At 48.7% G+C, this 21,615-nt stretch overlaps 1 protein-coding gene across 2 annotated transcripts in view; it reads right to left on the minus strand.

The window, feature by feature from the left end:
• Positions 1–12,676: 12,676 nt before the first annotated feature.
• The window catches only part of LOC115127383 (sterile alpha motif domain-containing protein 9-like), a 74,284-nt gene continuing 65,345 nt past the window's right edge, over positions 12,677–21,615 (minus strand). For both annotated transcript variants that reach the window (XM_065004944.1, XM_065004945.1), the window contains 4 exons: positions 15,308–15,549; positions 15,049–15,168; positions 14,749–14,890; positions 12,677–14,582 (listed from right to left, as the gene is read on the minus strand). In XM_065004944.1, the coding sequence (XP_064861016.1) occupies positions 14,272–14,582; positions 14,749–14,890; positions 15,049–15,168; positions 15,308–15,549 (815 nt within the window). In that variant the 3' untranslated portion in view covers positions 12,677–14,271. The remainder of the gene's footprint in view (positions 14,583–14,748; positions 14,891–15,048; positions 15,169–15,307; positions 15,550–21,615) is intronic.

The raw sequence follows: 21,615 nt of genomic DNA on the forward strand, positions 1-21,615 counted from the left end.
CCCTGGCTGGTCCCCTGGCTGGTCCACTCACTGGTCCCCTGGCTTGTCCACTCACTGGTCCCCTGGCTGGTCCCCTGGCTGGTCCCCTGGCTGGTCCACTCACTGGTCCCCTGGCTGGTCCCCTGGCTGGTCCACTCCCTGGTCCCCTGTCTGGTCCACTCATTGGTCCCCTGGCTGGTCCCCTGGCTGGTCCACTCACTGGTCCCTTGGCTGGTCCCTGGCTGGTCCCCTGGCTGGTCCACTCACTGGTCCCCTGACTGGTCCCCTGGCTGGTCCACTCACTGGTCCCCTGGCTGGTCCCCTGGCTGGTCCACTCACTGGTCCCCTGGCTGGTCTCCTGGCTTGTCCCCTGGGTGGTCCCCTGGCTGATCTCCTGGCTAGTCCCTTGGCTGGTCCCCGGGCTTGTCTCCTGGCTGGTCCACTGGCTGGTCCCCTGGCTGGTCCACTCCCTGGTCCCCTGGCTGGTGCACTCACTGGTCCCTGGCTGGTCTCCTGGCTGGTCCCCTGGCTGGTCCACACTGTCCACCCTGGCTGGTCCCCTGGCTGGTCCCCTGACTGGTCCCCTGGCTGGTCCACTCATTGGACTCCTGGCTGGTCTGGCTGGTCCCCTGGCTGGTCCCCTGGCTGGTCCCCTGCTGGTCCCCTGGCTGGTCCCCTGTCTGGTCCACTCCCCTGGCTGGTCCCCTGGCTGGTCCACTCATTGGCTGGCTGGTCCCCTGGCTGGTCTTCTGGCTGGTCCCCTGGCTGGTCCCAAGGCTGGTCCCCTGGCTGGTCTCCTGGCTGGTCTCCTAGTTTGTCTCCTGGCTGGTCCCCTGGCTGGTCCCCTGGCTTGTCTCCTGGCTGGTCCCATGGCTGGTCCACTCACTGATCCCCTGGCTGGTCCCCTGGCTGGTCCACTCACTGGTCCCCTGGCTGGTCCACTCATTGGACTCCTGGCTGGTCCCCTGGCTGGTCCCCTAGCTGGTCCCCTGGCTGGTCCACTCACTGGTCTTCTGGCTGGTCCCCTGGCTGGTCCCCTGACTGGTCCCCTGACTGGTCCACTCATTGGACTCCTGGCTGGTCCCCTGGCTGGTCTCCTAGCTGGTCCCCTGGCTGGTCCACTCACTGGTCTTCTGGCTGGTCCCCTGGCTGGTCTCCTGGCTTGTCTCCTGGCTGGTCCCCTGGCTGGTCCCCTGGCTTGTCTCCTGGCTGGTCCCATGGCTGGTCCACTCACTGATCCCCTGGCTGGTCCCCTGGCTGGTCCACTCACTGGTCCCCTGGCTGGTCCACTCACTGGTCCCCTGGCTGGTCCACTCACTGGTCCCCTGTCTGGTCCACTCACTGGTCACCTGGCTGGTCCCCTGGCTGGTCCACTCACTGGTCCCCTGGCTGGTCCACTCACTGGTCCCCTGGCTGGTCCACTCACTGGTCCCCTGTCTGGTCCACTCACTGGTCACCTGACTGGTCCACTCCCTGGTCCCCTGTCTGGTCCACTCACTGGTCCCCTGTCTGGTCCACTCACTGGTCCCCTGGCTGGTCCACTCATTGGACTCCTGGCTGGTCCCCTGGCTGGTCCCCTAGCTGGTCCCCTGGCTGGTCCACTCACTGGTCTTCTGGCTGGTCCCCTGGCTGGTCCCCTGACTGGTCCACTCATTGGACTCCTGGCTGGTCCCCTGGCTGGTCCCCTAGCTGGTCCCCTGGCTGGTCCACTCACTGGTCTTCTGGCTGGTCCCCTGGCTGGTCCCAAGGCTGGTCCCCTGGCTGGTCTCCTGGCTTGTCTCCTGGCTTGTCTCCTGGCTGGTCCCATGGCTGGTCCACTCACTGATCCCCTGGCTGGTCCCCTGGCTGGTCCACTCACTGGTCCCCTGGCTGGTCCACTCACTGGTCCCCTGGCTGGTCCACTCACTGGTCCCCTGTCTGGTCCACTCACTGGTCACCTGGCTGGTCCACTCCCTGGTCCCCTGTCTGGTCCACTCACTGATCCCCTGGCTGGTCCCCTGGCTGGTCCACTCACTGTTCCCCTGGCTGGTCCACTCACTGGTCCCCTGGCTGGTCCACTCACTGGTCCCCTGTCTGGTCCACTCACTGGTCACCTGGCTGGTCCACTCCCTGGTCCCCTGTCTGGTCCACTCACTGGTCCCCTGTCTGGTCCACTCACTGGTCCCCTGGCTGGTCCACTCACTGGTCCCCTGGCTGGTCCACTCACTGGTCCCCTGGCTTGTCTCCTGGCTGGTCCCCTGGCTGGTACTTCCTCTTTAAATTCTCCCATTTCTTGCTATTCTGCTTGCCAGACACTAGCCCCACCAGCTGCACTTCTTTTATTAGGTCCATAGAAGGATCTTTTAAGATATGTACAATGAACAACAGTGGCGAATCCATTAACGTTACTACTAGCTAGCTACTAGGCACAACTAGTCAAAGCCCAGAGTAGACGCAGTTCTGCAGCCAGTGGAACCAGTTATATTCTCCACCCTCAACCTTATCAGGGTGAAAGTTTGCTTGTCAGTCCGTGCGATGTTGACAACAAAATGTGTTTAGTATTGAATTAGCTAGCTATATAAGACATTGCTAGATGACTAACGTTACTCAGCTAATGTTGTGTAGCTAGCTAGCTAACGTTAAGCCACTTAGCTAGATAGCTATGTTAACGTTAAGCCACATAGCTAGATAGCTATGTTAACGTTAAGCCACTTAGCTAGATAGCTAGGTTAACGTTAAGCCACTTAGCTAGATAGCTAGGTTAACGTTAAGCCACTTAGCTAGATAGCTAGGTTAACGTTAAGCCACTTAGCTAGATAGCTAGGTTAACGTTAAGCCACTTAGCTAGATAGCTAGGTTAACGTTAAGCCACTTAAGCTAGATAGCTAGGTTAACGTTAAGCCACTTAGCTAGATAGCTAGGTTCACGTTAAGCCACTTAGCTAGATAGCTAGGTTAACGTTAAGCCACTTAGCTAGATAGCTAGGTTCACGTTAAGCCACTTAGCTAGATAGCTAGGTTAACGTTAAGCCACTTAGCTAGATAGCTAGGTTAACGTTAAGCCACTTAGCTAGATAGCTAGGTTAACGTTAAGCCACTTAGCTAGATAGCTAGGTTAACGTTAAGCCACTTAGCTAGATAGCTAGGTTAACGTTAAGCCACTTAGCTAGATAGCTAGGTTAACGTTAAGCCACTTAGCTAGATAGCTAGGTTAACGTTAAGCCACTTAGCTAGATAGCTAGGTTAACGTTAAGCCACTTAGCTAGATAGCTGGGTTCACGTTAAGCCACTTGCTAGATAGCTAGTTAACGTTAAGCCACTTAGCTAGATAGCTAGGTTAACGTTAAGCCACTTAGCTAGATAGCTAGGTTAACGCTAAGCCACTTAGCTAGATAGCTAGGTTAACGTTAAGCCACTTAGCTAGATAGCTAGGTTAACGTTAAGCCACTTAGCTAGATAGCTAGGTTAACGTTAAGCCACTTAGCTAGATAGCTAGGTTAACGTTAAGCCACTTAGCTAGATAGCTAGGTTCACGTTAAGCCACTTGCTAGGTTAACGTTAAGCCACTTAGCTAGATAGCTAGGTTAACGTTAAGCCACTTAGCTAGATAGCTAGGTTAACGCTAAGCCACTTAGCTAGATAGCTAGGTTAACGTTAAGCCACTTAGCTAGATAGCTATGTTAACGTTAAGCCACTTAGCTAGATAGCTAGGTTAACGTTAAGCCACTTAGCTAGATAGCTAGGTTAACGTTAAGCCACTTAGCTAGATAGCTAGGTTAACATTAAGCCACTTAGCTAGATAGCTTTGTTAACGTTAAGCCACTTAGCTAGATAGCTAGGCTAACGTTAAGCCACTTAGCTAGATAGCTAGGTTAACGTTAAGCCACTTAACGTTAGTAACGTTCAACGGCAAGCTGGAGCTAACGTGAACCTAGCTAGCTAGTTAGCTACACTGAAAACAAATATAAACGCAACATGCAACAATTTCAATGATTTTACTGAGTTACAGTTCATATAAAGAAATCAGTCAATTTAAATACATTTATTAGGCCCTAAATCTATGGATTTCACATGACTGGGCATTCAGATAAAAAAAAAAGTTGGGGCTTGGATCATAAAACCTGTCAGTTTCTGGTGTGACCACCATTTGCCTCATGCAGCACGTCACATCTCCTTCACATAGAGTTGATGAGGCTGCTGATTGTGGCCTGTGGAATGTTGTCCCTCTCTTCTTCAATGGCTGTGAGAAGTTTTGGGATATTGGCGGGAACTGGAACACGCTGTTGTACACGTCCATCCAGAGCATCCCAAATATGCGAGAACTGGGGCATTTTCAGCTTCCGGGAATTGCATACAGATCCTTGCGACATGACGCCATGCATTATCATGAGATGATGATGACTGCGGATTAATGGCATGACAATGGGCCTCAGGATCTCGTCACGGTATCTCTGTGCATTCAAATTGCCTTTGATAAAATGCAATTGTGTTTGTTGTCTGTAGCTTATGCCTGCCCCATACCATAACCCCACCGCCACCATGGGGCACTCTTCACAATGCTGACATCAGCAAAACGCATGCCCACAGAACGCCATACACGTGGTCTGTGGTTGCGAGGCCAGTAGGGCGTACTACCAAATTACGTTGAAGGCGGCTTACGGTAGAGAAATTAACATTAAATTCTCTGGCAACGGCTCAGGTGGACATTCCTTCTGTCAGCATGCCAATTTCACGCTCCCTCAAAACCTGAGACATCTATGGCATTGTGTTGTGTGACAAAACACACAGCTCATACCGAGTTAAATAAAGGTTAAATAAAAATGTTAAAATACATAGAAAGGTCTTGTTGAGGTAATGCATATATATATATTATTTTCCAAACTCCATTTAGAGAACATTTTGAGTAAAACTATACTCAGAAAACTATGCTAAGCATACTTATATTTGAACAGAGTTTTAGCTAGGGTTTGGTTAGCCATTTCAGTTGCTATGTTGTTGCTAGGTAACATGCTAAGATGCTGCCAAGGCCGCTGAGTCCATAGGATGCCCATTCGATAAAGAGGTTTTCAAAGTGCGCAGTGGAGCCCTCAATGACTTGACTCAACTGACTCGTGAATACGCATATCGAGTGATGGAGTGCTCAAAGTGTCCGGATTGAGATTCAGCCCTTGTTGCTCCCTACATCCCTACACCCCTACATCCCTACACGCCTACACCCCTACATCCCTACATCCCTACATCCCTACATCCCTACACCCCTACACCCCTACACCCCTACACACCTACACCCCTACATCCCTACACCCTACACCCTACACCCCTACACCCTACATCCTTACATCCCTACACCCCTACACCCCTACACTTTTACACCCTTTACACCCCTACATCCCTACATCCCTACACCCCTACACCCCTACACCCCTACACCCCTGCACCCCTGCACCCCCTACAACCCTACATCCCTACACCCTACACCCCTACACCCTGCACCCCTACACCCCACCTGCACCCCTACATCCCTGCACCCTGCCCTGCCCCTACACCCCTGCACCCTACACCCTACACCCTACATCCCTGCCCCTGCACCCCTACATCCCTACACCCCTGCCCCTACCCCCCTACACCCCTACACCCCTACATCCTGCTACACTTTACACCCCTGCACCCCTGCACCCCTGCACCCACCCCACACCCCTACATCCCTACATCCCTACATCCCTACACCCCTACACCCTACACCCCTACATCCCTACACCCTACACCCCTACATCCTACACCCCAATACATCCCTACACCCTACACCCCTACATCCTACTACATCCCTTACCCTGCACCCCTACACCCCTACACCCCTGCACTCCCTACACCCTGCACCCCTACATCCCTCCCTACACCCCTGCACCCCACCCACACCCTACACCCTACACCCCTACACCCCTACACCCCTGCATCCCTGCATCCCTACATCCCTACATCCCTGACACCTACACCCCCTGCACCCCTGCATCCCCTACATCCCTACACCCCTACATCCCTACACCCTACATCCCTACACCCCTACATCCCTGCACCCCTACATCCCTACACCCCTACATCCCTGTCCCTACACCCCTTTACCCCTGCCCCTACATCCCTACACCCCTACACCCCCTACACCCCTACATCCCTGCACTCCTGCGTCCCCTACATCCCTACATCCCTACACCCCTACACCCATCTACACCCCTACACCCCTCCCTGCGTCCCTGCATCCCCTAAATCCCTACATCCCACCCCACATCCCTACATCCCTACACCCCTACATCCCTACACCCCTACATCCCTACATCCCTACACACATCCCTATCCCTACCCTACATCCCTACATCCCTACATCCCTACACCCTACATCCCTACATCCCTACACCCCTGCACCCCTACATCCCTACGTCCCTACACCTGCCCTCCTTTACCCTGCATCCCTACACCCCTACATCCCTACACCCCTACACCCCTATCCCTACATCCCTACACCCCTACACCCCTACACCCTGCATCCCTACATCCCTACACCCCTGCATCCCTACACCCCTCACCCTACATCCCTACATCCCTACACCCCCATCTACATCCCCCTACATCCCCCACATCCCACATCCCTGCACCCCTACATCCCTACATCCCTACATCCCTACCCTCCCTACACCCCTACATCCCTACATCCCTACATCCCTAAAACCCCACACCCTACAACCCTACATCCCTACATCCTACATCCCTACATCCCTACATCCCTACATCCCTACACCCTACATCCCTGCATCCCTACACCCATCTACATCCCTACATCCCTACACCCCTACATCCCTACACCCCTACACCCCTACACCCCTACACCCTACATCCCTACACCCCTACACCCCTACATTCCTACATCCCTACCTACACCCCTACATCCCTACATCCCTGCACCCCTACATCCCTACATCCCTGCACCCCTACATTCATCCCACCCCTACATCCCTTCATCCCTGCACCCCTACACCCCTACACCCCTACACCCCTACATCCCTACACCCCTACACCCCTACATCCCTACACCCCTACATCCCTACATCCCTACACCCCTACATCCCTACATTTACATTACATTTAAGTCATTTAGCAGACGCTCTTATCCAGAGCGACTTACAAATTGGTGCTTTCACCTTATGACATCCAGTGGAACAGCCACTTTACAATAGTGCATCTAGGTCTTTTAAGGGGGAGGGGGGTGAGAAGGATTACTTTATCCTATCCTAGGTATTCCTTAAAGAGGTGGGGTTTCAGGTGTCTCCGGAAGGTGGTGATTGACTCCGCTGTCCTGACGTCGTGAGGGAGTTTGTTCCACCATTGGGGGGCCAGAGCAGCGAACAGTTTTGACTGGGCTGAGCGGGAACTGTACTTCCTCAGTGGTAGGGAGGCGAGCAGGCCAGAGGTGGATGAACGCAGTGCCCTTGTTTGGGTGTAGGGCCTGATCAGAGCCTGGAGGTACTGAGGTGCCGTTCCCCTCACAGCTCCGTAGGCAAGCACCATGGTCTTGTAGCGGATGCGAGCTTCAACTGGAAGCCAGTGGAGAGAGCGGAGGAGCGGGGTGACGTGAGAGAACTTGGGAAGGTTGAACACCAGACGGGCTGCGGCGTTCTGGATGAGTTGTAGGGGTTTAATGGCACAGGCAGGGAGCCCAGCCAACAGCGAGTTGCAGTAATCCAGACGGGAGATGACAAGTGCCTGGATTAGGACCTGCGCCGCTTCCTGTGTGAGGCAGGGTCGTACTCTGCGGATGTTGTAGAGCATGAACCTACAGGAACGGGCCACCGCCTTGATGTTAGTTGAGAACGACAGGGTGTTGTCCAGGATCACGCCAAGGTTCTTAGCGCTCTGGGAGGAGGACACGATGGAGTTGTCAACCGTGATGGCGAGATCATGGAACGGGCAGTCCTTCCCCGGGAGGAAGAGCAGCTCCGTCTTGCCGAGGTTCAGCTTGAGGTGGTGATCCGTCATCCACACTGATATGTCTGCCAGACATGCAGAGATGCGATTCGCCACCTGGTCATCAGAGGGGGAAAGGAGAAGATTAATTGTGTGTCGTCTGCATAGCAATGATAGGAGAGACCATGTGAGGTTATGACAGAGCCAAGTGACTTGGTGTATAGCGAGAATAGGAGAGGGCCTAGAACAGAGCCCTGGGGGACACCAGTGGTGAGAGCGCGTGGTGAGGAGACAGATTCTCGCCACGCCACCTGGTAGGAGCGACCTGTCAGGTAGGACGCAATCCAAGCGTGGGCCGCGCCGGAGATGCCCAACTCGGAGAGGGTGGAGAGGAGGATCTGATGGTTCACAGTATCGAAGGCAGCCGATAGGTCTAGAAGGATGAGAGCAGAGGAGAGAGAGTTAGCTTTAGCAGTGCGGAGTGCCTCCGTGATACAGAGAAGAGCAGTCTCAGTTGAATGACTAGTCTTGAAACCTGACTGATTTGGATCAAGAAGGTCATTCTGAGAGAGATAGCGGGAGAGCTGGCCAAGGACGGCACGTTCAAGAGTTTTGGAGAGAAAAGAAAGAAGGGATACTGGTCTGTAGTTGTTGACATCGGAGGGATCGAGTGTAGGTTTTTTCAGAAGGGTGCAACTCTCGCTCTCTTGAAGACGGGAGGGACGTAGCCAGCGGTCAGGGATGAGTTGATGAGCGAGGTGAGGTAAGGGAGAAGGTCACCGGAGATGGTCTGGAGAAGAGAGGAGGGGATAGGGTCAAGCGGGCAGGTTGTTGGGCGGCCGGCCGTCACAAGACGCGAGATGTCATCTGGAGAGAGAGGGGAGAAAGAGGTCAGAGCACAGGGTAGGGCAGTGTGAGCAGAACCAGCGGTGTCGTTTGACTTAGCAAACGAGGATCGGATGTCGTCGACCTTCTTTTCAAAATGGTTGACGAAGTCATCTGCAGAGAGGGAGGAGGGGGAGGGGGAGGAAGAGGGAGGAGAAGGTGGCAAAGAGCTTCCTAGGGTTAGAGGCAGATGCTTGGAATTTAGAGTGGTAGAAAGTGGCTTTAGCAGCAGAGACAGAGGAGGAAAATGTAGAGAGGAGGGAGTGAAAGGATGCCAGGTCCGCAGGGAGGCGAGTTTTCCTCCATTTCCGCTCGGCTGCCCGGAGCCCTGTTCTGTGAGCTCGCAATGAGTCGTCGAGCCACGGAGCGGGAGGGGAGGACCGAGCCGGCCTGGAGGATAGGGGACATAGAGAGTCAAAGGATGCAGAAAGGGAGGAGAGGAGGGTTGAGGAGGCAGAATCAGGAGATAGGTTGGAGAAGGTTTGAGCAGAGGGAAGAGATGATAGGATGGAAGAGGAGAGAGAAGCGGGGGAGAGAGAGCGACGGTTGGGACGACGCGATACCATCCGAGTAGGGGCAGTGTGGGAAGTGTTGGATGAGAGCGAGAGGGAAAAGGATACAAGGTAGTGGTCGGAGACTTGGAGGGGAGTTGCAATGAGGTTAGTGGAAGAACAGCATCTAGTAAAGATGAGGTCGAGCGTATTGCCTGCCTTGTGAGTAGGGGGAAGGTGAGAGGGTGAGGTCAAAAGAGGAGAGGAGTGGAAAGAAGGAGGCAGAGAGGAATGAGTCAAAGGTAGACGTGGGGAGGTTAAAGTCGCCCAGAACTGTGAGAGGTGAGCCGTCCTCAGGAAAGGAGCTTATCAAGGCATCAAGCTCATTGATGAACTCTCCGAGGGAACCTGGAGGGCGATAAATGATAAGGATGTTAAGCTTGAAAGGGCTGGTAACTGTGACAGCATGGAATTCAAAGGAGGCGATAGACAGATGGGTAAGGGGAGAAAGAGAGAATGACCACTTGGGAGAGATGAGGATCCCGGTGCCACCACCCCGCTGACCAGAAGCTCTCGGGGTGTGCGAGAGCACGTAGGCGGACGAAGAGAGAGCAGTAGGAGTAGCGGTGTTGTCTGTGGTGATCCATGTTTCCGTCAGTGCCAAGAAGTCGAGGGACTGGAGGGAGGCATAGGCTGAGATGAACTCTGCCTTGTTGGCCGCAGATCGGCAGTTCCAGAGGCTACCGGAGACCTGGAACTCCACGTGGGTCGTGCGCGCTGGGACCACCAGATTAGGGTGGCCGCGGCCATGCGGTGTGGAGCGTTTGTATGGTCTGTGCAGAGAGGAGAGAACAGGGATAGACAGACACATAGTTGACAGGCTACAGAAGAGGCTACGCTAAATGCAGAGGAGATTGGAATGACAAGTGGACGACACGTCTCGAATGTTCAGAAAGTTAAGCTTACGTAGCAAGAATCTAATTGACTAAAATGATTAAAATGATACAGTACTGCTGAGGTAGGCTAGCTGCGTTGTTGACACTACCCTAATCAAGTCGTTCCGTTGAGTGTGAAGTTTCTACAATGCTGCTATTCGGGGGCTAGCTGGCTAGCTAGAAGTGTTGGTTACGTTACGTTGCGTTAGGAGAACGACAATAGCTGGCTAGCTAACCTAGAAAATCGCTCTAGACTACACAATTATCTTTGAAACAAAGACGGCTATGTAGCTAGCTATGTAGCTAGCTACGATCAAACAAATCACACCGTTGGGACTGTAATGAAATGAAATGAAAATGTGATACTACCTGTGGAGCGAAGCGGAATGCGACCGGAATGCGAAAGTTCTATTCAGTAGACGTTGGCTGGCTGTTGGCTAGCTAGGAGTGTCTCCTACATTAAGGACAACAAAATAGCTGGCTAGCTAACCTCGGTAAATTAAGATAATCACTCTAAGACTACACACTCTAAACTACACAATTATCTTGGATACGAAGACAGCAAAGACAACTATGTAGCTAGCTAATACTACTAATCAAGTCGTTCAGTTGAGTGTGATAGTTACTACAGTGCTACGGTAGCCGGTGAACGTATGCTAGCTGCCTAGCTGCTAGGCAGATAGGAGGACGACGAAATACGATAATAACGCAATTATCACTCTAAGACTCCACGCTCTAAACTACACAATTATCTTGGATACGAAGACAGCAAAGACAAATATGTAGCTAGCTAACACTACACTAATCAAGTCGTTCAGTTGAGTATGATAGTTACTACAGTGCTACGGTAGACGGTGAACGTGTTGGGCAGATAGGAGGACGACGAAATACGATAATTACGCAATTATCTTTGATACAACGACGGCTATGTAGCTAGCTAAGAAGAAATTGCTAAGATTAGACAAATCAGACCGTTGTACTATAATGAAATGTAATGAAATGTAATGAAAAAGTTATACAACCTGCAGACCGAAGCGCGGATGCGACCGGCTCACTCCAACCCTGCAATAGTTACACCCCTACACCCTTACATCCCTACATCCCTACACCCCTACACCCCTACATCCCTACATCCCTACATCGTGTAGCTAATGTTCACACAAAAAAATGTCCCTGAGCAAATTCCAGGTCAGCTGAGAGCAGACTTAAACATTGTGAAATTTCTGTGCAACTTCCATTGTGCTTTTACAGTGAGGCTTTACCCAATTTATGTCACAGTTTTAACAGTGGTCAAGTAGGCTATTGTGGCTATTTGATTATAATGTAGGACTACCAGAGTGGCCTTCCATCAAAATAAATGCAGAAATTGCATCCCAAAACATTTTAACATGGAAATAGCTGTTTGATCATTCAGCCTACAGTAGCAGCCAATGAGTGGTTTTCAATGTAGGCCTACATTCCATGAGACTTATGAAAAAAACATGAAGGGCTTGACATTAAGCTGTTAATCCACTTGTCCTTCAGACAAGGAACTCACTGATAATGTAAAATTAAATGCATCATTATTCCCATACCGTTATTAGAGAGAATCAGACAAATCGTGTTTCCCTCTGCCTATCGGCTACTTAGCTTATCGCCTGTCTCAAAATACAACACTGTCCCTTTAAGACAAAACAAATCTCTTTACCTGACTCACTTTTCAAAGATGTCTAGAAATGCACACGTTTTGTGCTCTTGTAGGAAACAATCACTCCCCCATTGTTGACTACAAATGACCTATAACTGGGCTGAAAGCTCACTAACCAGCAAAGGATGTGAACAAAATGTGCACCCGTGGCTACATGCTGCTCTCGCTTTGATTTCCAAACAAACAAGTGCATCTACTAATGACGCTGTAAACGGGTCCATTTCAAAGTTAACGGCACAGATCCATATATGGCAATGGTCGATTTGCATATAGGGATACTGCAGCTCTGATTGGTTATGGCGCACTGGTCTGTGAGGTATGGAGTATGGGCCGGAGTCCTGTGTGCCCTACATAAAGCTGTCCCAACAGCAGTCCCAACACCTTACCACTGCAACAACTGGCTATCAGCGGAGCCTTGTCTGGCAGCGAAACAGTTCATTCAGCCTCATTTACTGCCTTTAAAAAAAACATAGCTGATATGGCTGACTTGTTTAAACAAATGTGCTTTCTAATGACAACTGAGATGTACAAACTATGGCGTAAGGGAACAACGAGCGGATAAGAGGCAATCCGTAATTTCGATTAAGACATTAGTGAGCGAGCTAGGACAGACATAGTCAATATAACTATTTGTTTAGAACTTTTGTGTTGTACTGCAACAGAATTCAGAACATGGGCCGTTCTTACAGTGTTCTCCCTGTACACCAAGTCAGAACTGTAGGATAAATAAAGAGGGCATATAAGCAGACAATGAAAGCTCTTACAATATTCGATGATTACATTTCTTTATCATTTTTATTTACAGCATGTGAGAGAACATTCATAAACGTAGTGTATCGAGCACTAGGATCTATTGTAAGAAAATAAAAAACATTTTCATGCAGGCCTCCAATTCACAAACATAAGTAAAAAATAAAATAAAATACATTATCAATATTCACTTTAATAACAATACAATGTTTCCTTATAAATGTGGTTCATTTTGGTTGGCTGGAATTGAACAATATACAAAATGTCAGCCAGACGTTCTTATTTACAGAATCGCGTGTTGAGTCAATGTTGATACTAACATTTTTCAAGTTTCTCTAGTGCTAGCATGCACTGGCTCGCACGGATATACCACAAGAGCTGGTAAACGGCTAATGACCAACTGTTCATTTTAACAACTTCCATGTTGATTGTTTACAATTTGTACATTTTGTTAAAGACTTCCAACAATACAGTTCCAACTTTTAAAAAATGTATACTTTGGCCATTTAGCAGGCGTTCTTAAACATGTTAACATTGTTAACAGAGTTTTGTCTCAGTACAGTGTTGAATGTGAAGTGGTATTCTGCGAGTCCGGGTGATGACATCTCTGTGAACAGATGTAGGATCTTAAAACTGATTTGGGATTGGTGGGTCCCCTGCTGGACGGTTGAGCTAACGTAGGCTAATGCGATTAGCATGAGGTTGTAAGTAACAAGAACATTTCCGAGGACATTGACATATCGGATATTGGCAGAAAGTTTAAATTATTGCTAACCTAACTGCACTGTCCAATTTATAGGTGCTATTACAATGAAAGAATACCATGCTATTGTTTGAGGAGAGTACACAGTTGTGAACATGAAAAATTATGAATAAACAAATTAGGCACATTTGGGCAGTCTTGATACAACATTTGCAACAAAAATGCAATGGTTCATTTTGGACCAGTCTAACACTTTTCACACACACTGATGCCATCTAGTGGCCAACATCTAAATTGCACCTGGGCTAGAATAGTACATTATGGCCTTTCTCTTGCATTTCACAGATGATGGTACAAAAAAGCAGTTGTTTTTTTCTTGTATGATCTTTTACCAGATCTAATGTGTTATATTCTCCTCCATTCATTTCACATTTCCACAAACCTCAAAGTGTTTCCTTTCAAATGGTACCAAGATAATGCATATCTTAGCTTCAGGACCTGAGCTACCCTCAATTAGATTTGGGTATGTCATTTAAAGCGAAAATTGGAAAAAAAGGGACAGATCCTTAACCTCTTTTAATTTGAGCCAGTCTCCAACAGCAGGAAAATAATCCTGCAGCAACAAGAAATGTGAAATATCATATTATATTAATATTAATATATTATATTATATTAATGGACATTTAAAGTACATTTTGTAGAGGTTAATACACAAGGTAAAATCAAGTCTGAAATTTGGAAATTACAAACTTTAGAAGCTTTTTTAAACATAAAATACACTTCAAGTTTTAAAGGACAGTTCTGCAACAGAGGTGGTCAAATTAAGATCTTACATCTGTAACTGTTTGCCAAGAGACTCATGCCGGGAGATGGGTATACTCAACAAGTTGTCTCATTCTCCAACAGTGTTCTAGCTCAAACCCAGGTCTGAGCATAAGAATTGGTCTAATTCCCACAGAAGTGTTTTCATTGTCAAACATGCCGAAGGTCCTTTTTTAAGCACCATTTTGATGATGGCGCGTGCCTTGTCTGCCCTCTCAGCGTTTACGTTTACTGACTCCATTTCATAATCATTGATCACATTCTTCTGCAGGAGCCCGTCCAGGAGACATTTAGTTATAGGCTCTGATACCGTTTCCGCAAACTTCTGCCTCACAGACTTCAGCTGCTCCATAGCATCGACCTCCTGCCCACCAATCAATGCAGTATCCGGGGGGGTATCTGGGGGGCAGGGAAAAGTAAGAGATACATTTGCCAAATATGTACTTGTGATGGAAGATACCTGATCCACACTATAGATATAGATACGATCTACACTATAGATATGTGACAGCCACAGAGTAAGTAACACAGTAAAGGGACTGGATGGGTTTAAATAGCAACTTACCGGTTAGTGGCACTTGGCGTATCCATACCTCCTCATCCCCTCTCTTCAGAAGCCTAAGCTCCACATCCTCTGTGCCAGCCTCCAGGAACACCTGGAAGGTGGGGTGGTGGTTGGGGCCGTAGTCACGGTGAAACGTTTCCTTCTGAAACAAAGTCAAAGTCAATGTTATGTCTCCACCAACTGGCATTCAGTACAGCTCACATTTCAAAATCACACACCATTATGGTACGACAATGTCACATTCACATGATCCAGGATTATGTCTGCTAAAAACATGGGGGAAAAAGGGATTTATTGTACCAATGGTTGTATCTTGTTTTTCATGGCAGAATCACAGCAGAGTTTGTATGTTTCCCCACAGGTAAGCGGGCAGTTTGAGGCGATCTGAATGTATCTGCAGGCCCGCTGTAGCTTCTCCACCTGCAAGAGAGCAGACTATCAATAAGGGTCCTTCGACTATCAGAGGAGAGACAAATTACACATTTTACTGCCTAAAGTGACTTTCAGATTCATTTTAGCAACAAAAGTGTCCTTATACTGAATGTAAGGGTTTTTGTACCTCAATGACAGGCACGTTCACTGGAAGTAAATGTACGTTCAGAGTTGACTTGCGAAGTTGTGGTTTGTGGAACAGCAACACTTGGCCTTCCACTGAGGATGAGAATATGTAGGATAGCAGGCCCCAAAAGGAAAGGTCTGTGATGTCCACCACCGCATGTGAGTCAGTCACCCTGACTGGCTGCAAAACTTCCACACTGTCACCAGTAACATGGGCCACAGATAAGGAATCAAAGCCTTTCCCTGCAATAGAGAAAGGTGTCATTTGTGAACTGTGGTGATTATGTAACATGGTGAAGATTGTCCTGCTACTAGGACGTTAGAGGATGTCAGAAAATTTTGTTTTCCCATTTCTGTTTTGGATTCTGTTTACATAAATACAGGAACAACTTTTCAGGATGTAGCCCTAATACCCACCAAAGAAGAAGAAGAAGATATTGAAGCGGGTCTGGGTGCATAGTCACTGTACCCCTACCTACATGTACATATTACCCAGACTAACCTGTACCCCCATAGTCACTGTACCCCTACCTACATGTACATATTACCCAGACTAACCTGTACCCCTACCTACATGTACATATTACCCAGACTAACCTGTACCCCCATAGTCACTGTACCCCTACCTACATGTACATATTACCCAGACTAACCTGTACCCCCATAGTCACTGTACCCCTACCTACATGTACATATTACCCAGACTAACCTGTACCCCCATTAGTCACTGTACCCCTACCTACATGTACATATTACCCAGACTGCCCTGTACCCCCATAGTCACTGTACCCCTACCTACATGTACATATTACCCAGACTGCCCTGTACCACTGTACCTACATGTACATATTACCCAGACTGCCCTGTACCCCTACCTACATGTACATATTACCCAGACTAACCTGTACCCCCATTAGTCACTGTACCCCTACCTACATGCACATATTACCCAGACTGCCCTGTACCCCCATTAGTCACTGTACCCCTACCTACATGTACATATTACCCAGACTGCCCTGTACCCCTACACTGTACATGTACATATTACCCAGACTAACCTGTACCCCCATTAGTCACTGTACCCCTACCTACATGTACATATTACCCAGACTGCCCTGTACCCCCATTAGTCACTGTACCCCTACCTACATGTACATATTACCCAGACTGCACTGTACCCCTACCTACATGAACATATTACCCAGACTAACCTGTACCCCCATTAGTCACTGTACCCCTACCTACATGTACATATTACCCAGACTGCCCTGTACCCCCATAGTCACTGTACCTACCTATGTGTACATATTACCCAGACTAACCTGTACCCCCATAGTCACTGTACCCCTACCTACATGTACATATTACCCAGACTAACCTGTACCCCCATTAGTCACTGTACCCCTACCTACATGTACATATTACCCAGACTGCCCTGTACCCCTACCTACATGTACATATTACCCAGACTAACCTGTACCCCCATAGTCACTGTACCACTACCTACATGTACATATTACCCAGACTAACCTGTACCCCCATAGTCACTGTACCCCTACCTACATGTACATATTACCCAGACTAACCTGTACCCCCATAGTCACTGTACCCCTACCTACATGTACATATTACCCAGACTAACCTGTACCCCCATAGTCACTGTACCCTACCTACATGTACATATTACCAAGACTAACCTGTACCCCCATAGTCACTGTACCCTACCTACATGTACATATTACCCAGACTAACCTGTACCCCCATAGTCACTGTACCCCTACCTACATGTACATATTACCCAGACTAACCTGTACCCCCATAGTCACTGTACATATTACTAGACCTACATGTACATATTACCCAGACTAACCTGTACCCCCATAGTCACTGTACCCCTACCTACATGTACATATTACCCAGACTAACCTGTACCCCCATAGTCACTGTACCCCTACCTACATGTACATATTACCCAGACTAACCTGTACCCCATAGTCACTGTACCCCTACCTACATGTACATATTACCCAGACTAACCTGTACCCCTTACCTACATGTACATATTACCCAGACTAACCTGTACCCCCATTACATGCACTGTACCCTACCTACATGTACATATTACCCAGACTGCCCTGTACCCCCATTAGTCACTGTACCCCTACCTACATGTACATATTACCCAGATTGCCCTGTACCCCTACCTACATGTACATATTACCCAGACTAACCTGTACCCCCATTAGTCACTGTACCCCTACCTACATGTACATATTACCCAGACTGCCCTGTACCCCCATTAGTCACTGTACCCCTACCTACATGTACATATTACCCAGACTGCCCTGTCACCCCTACCTACATGTACATATTACCCAGACTAACCTGTACCCCCATTAGTCACTGTACCCCTACCTACATGTACATATTACCCAGACTGCCCTGTACCCCTACCTACATGTACATATTACCCAGACTAACCTGTACCCCAATAGTCACTGTACCCCTACCTACATGTACATATTACCCAGACTGCCCTGTACCCCTCACTGTACCCTACCTACATGTACATATTACCCAGACTGCCCTGTACCCCACTACCTACATGTACATATTACCCAGACTGCCCTGTACCCCCATAGTCACTGTACCCTACCTACATGTACATATTACCCAGACTAACCTGTACCCCTACCTACATGTACATATTACCCAGACTGCCCTGTACCCACTGTACCCCTACCTACATGTACATATTACCCAGACTGCCCTGTACCCCTACCTACTTGTACATATTACCCAGACTAACCTGTACCCCATAGTCACTGTACCCCTACCTACATGTACATATTACCCAGACTAACCTGTACCCCTATAGTCACTGTACCCCTACCTACATGTACATATTACCCAGACTGCCCTGTACCCCCATAGTCACTGTACCCCTACCTACATCTACATATTACCCAGACTAACCTGTACCCCTATAGTCACTATACCCCTACCTACATGTACATATTACCCAGACTGCCCTGTACCCCCATAGTCACTGTACCCCTACCTACATGTACATATTTCCCAGACTAACCTGTACCCCTGGCACATTGACTCGGTACCTACATGTACCCCTAACCTGTACCCCCATATCACTGCCTCCACATGTGATATTACCTCAGACTCCTGGTACCCCCATGTAAATAGCCTCCACATTGACTCTGTACCCCCATAGTCACTACCCCTGTATATAGCCTCCACATTGACTCTGTACCGGTACCCCTGTATATAGCTTCCACATTGACTCTGTACCCAGACCCCTGTATATAGCCTCCACATTGACTCTGTACCCAGACTAACCTGTACCCCCATATAACCCCTACCTACATTGACTATTACTGACTAACCTGTACCCCCATGTCACTGTACCCCTCCACATGACTCTATTACCCAGACCCCTGTACATAGCCTCCACATTGACTCAGTAACCTGTTAGTCACTGTACCCCTGTATATAGCCTCCACATTGACTCTGTCACTTGTACCCCTACCTACATGTATATAGACCCTCCACATTGACTCTGTACCCCTACCCCATGTACATATTGCCTCCACATTGACTCAGTACCGTAATATTACCTACCCTGTATATTATCTCCACATTGACTCTGTACCAGTACCCTGTATATCACTGCCTCCACATTGACTCGGACTGGTACCCTACTGTATATAGCCTCCACATTGACTCTGTACCGGTACCCCTGTATATAGCCTCCACATTGACTCTGTACCCTGTACCACCTGTACATATAGCCTCCACATTGACTCTGTACCGGTACCCCTGTATATAGCCTCCACATTGACTCAGGAACGTAATACCCATGTACATATAGCCTCCACATTGACTCTGTACCCCTACCTACATGTACATATTACCCAGACTAACCTGTATATAGCCTCCTACATGACATATGTACCCAGACTAACCCTGTATAGTCAGCCTCCACATTGACATATGTACCGGACTGCCCTGTACCCCCATAGCCTCCACATTGACATCTGTACCCAGACCACCTGTATATAGTCACTGCCTCCCTACATGTACATATTACCCAGACTCCCTGTACCCCCATAGTCACTGTACCCCCTGTACATATTAGCCTCCACATTGACTCAGGAACTGTACCCCCTACATGTATATAGCCTCCACATTGACTCTGTCACTGTACCCCCTGTATATAGCCTCCACATTGACTCTGTACCCCTACCCCATGTACATATTAGACCTCCACCCATTGACTCTGTACCGTACCACCTGTATATAGCCTCCACATTGACTCAGTACCGGTACCCCCTGTATATTGCCTCCACATTGACTCTGTACCGGTACCCCCCTATATAGCCTCCTACATTGACTCAGTACCGGACCCCCTGTATATAGCCTCCACATTGACTCTGTACTTGTACCCCCATGTCACTATAGCCTCCACATTGACTCTGTACCCAGACTGCCCCCTGTATATCACTGCCTCCACATGACTCAGTACCGACTAACCTGTACCCTGTATATTATCTCATGTACATATGACTCTGTACCAGTACCCCCATGTATATAGCCTCCACATTGACTCCAGACTAACCTGGTACCCTCTGTCATATACCCTCCACATTGACTCTGACTAACCTGTACCCCCATGTATATAGCCTCCACATGACTCTGTACCGGTACCCCCTGTACATATTACCCTCCACATTGACTCTTACCCAGTAACCTGTACCCCCTGTATATAGCCTCCACATTGACTCAGACTAACCTGTACCCCCTGTATATAGCCTCCACATTGACTCTGTACCTGTACCCCCATGTCATATAGCCTCCTACATGTACATGACTCTGTACCGTCACTGTACCCCTACTGTACCCCCCCCCATGTATATAGCCTCCACATTGACTCTGACTAACCTGGTACCCCCATATCATAGCCTCCACATTGACTCTTACCCAGACCACCTGTATATAGCCTCCACATTGACTCATGTACATATTACCCAGACTAGCCTGTATATAGTCCTCCACATTGACATATTACCCAGACTAACCTGTACCCTGTATATAGCCTCCACATTGACATCTGACTACCGGTACCCCCTGTCACTGTAGCCTCCACATTGACTCTGTAACCGGTACCCCCATGTATATAGCCTCCACATTGACTCTGACTACCCTGTACCCCTGTATATTGCCTCCACATTGACTCTGTACCCAGTACCCCTGTACATAGCCTCCACATTGACTCAGTACATATTACCCAGTATATAGCCTCCACATTGACTCTGTACTTGTACCCCCCTACATGTATATAGCCTCCACATTGACTCTGTACCGGTACCCCATGTATATTACCTCCCCCATAGTCACATTGACTCAGTAACCGTAATACCCTGTCATTATCTCCACATTGACTCTGTACCAGTACCCTGTATATAGCCTCCACATTGACTCGGTACTGGTACCCTCTGTATATAGCCTCCCACATTGACTCTGTCACCGGTACCCCCATGTATATAGCCTCCACATTGACTATGTACCCAGACCACCTGTATATAGCACTCCACATTGACTCTGTACCCCATACCCCTGTACATATTAGCCTCCACATTGACTCAGGACATATTACCTAACCTGTATATAGCACTCCACATTGTACTCTGTACCCAGACCCCCCCTACCTGTATATAGCCTCCACACTGACTCTGTACCGGTACCCCATGTATATAGCCTCCACATTGACTCTGTACATATTACCCCCCTGTATATAGCCTCCACATTGACTCTGTACATATTACCACCTGTATATAGCCTCCACATTGACTCTGTACCGGTGCCCCTGTGTACATAGCCTCCAGATTGACTCAGGAACGTACCCCTACCTACTGTATATTACCCAGACCTCCACATTGACTCTGTACCCTACCTACTGTATATAGCCTCCACATTGACTCTGTACCTGTACCCCCTGTATATAGTCACATTGACTCTGTACCGGTACCCCATGTACATATTACCTCCACCCCCATTGACACTGTACCCCTACCTACATGTACATATAGCCCAGATTGACTCTGTACCCCCATTAGTCCTGTACCTTGTACATATTGCCTCCACATTGTCACTGTACCCCCTACCCCAATGTACATATTAGCCTCCACATTGACTCTGTACCGGTATCCCCATTGTATATAGCCTCCACATGACTCAGTACCGTAATACCCTGTATATTATCTCCACATTGACTCTGTACCAGTACCCCTGTAT

Source organism: Oncorhynchus nerka, linkage group LG19 (genome assembly GCF_034236695.1).
Source record: "Oncorhynchus nerka isolate Pitt River linkage group LG19, Oner_Uvic_2.0, whole genome shotgun sequence".
Classification (NCBI taxonomy): domain Eukaryota; kingdom Metazoa; phylum Chordata; class Actinopteri; order Salmoniformes; family Salmonidae; genus Oncorhynchus; species Oncorhynchus nerka.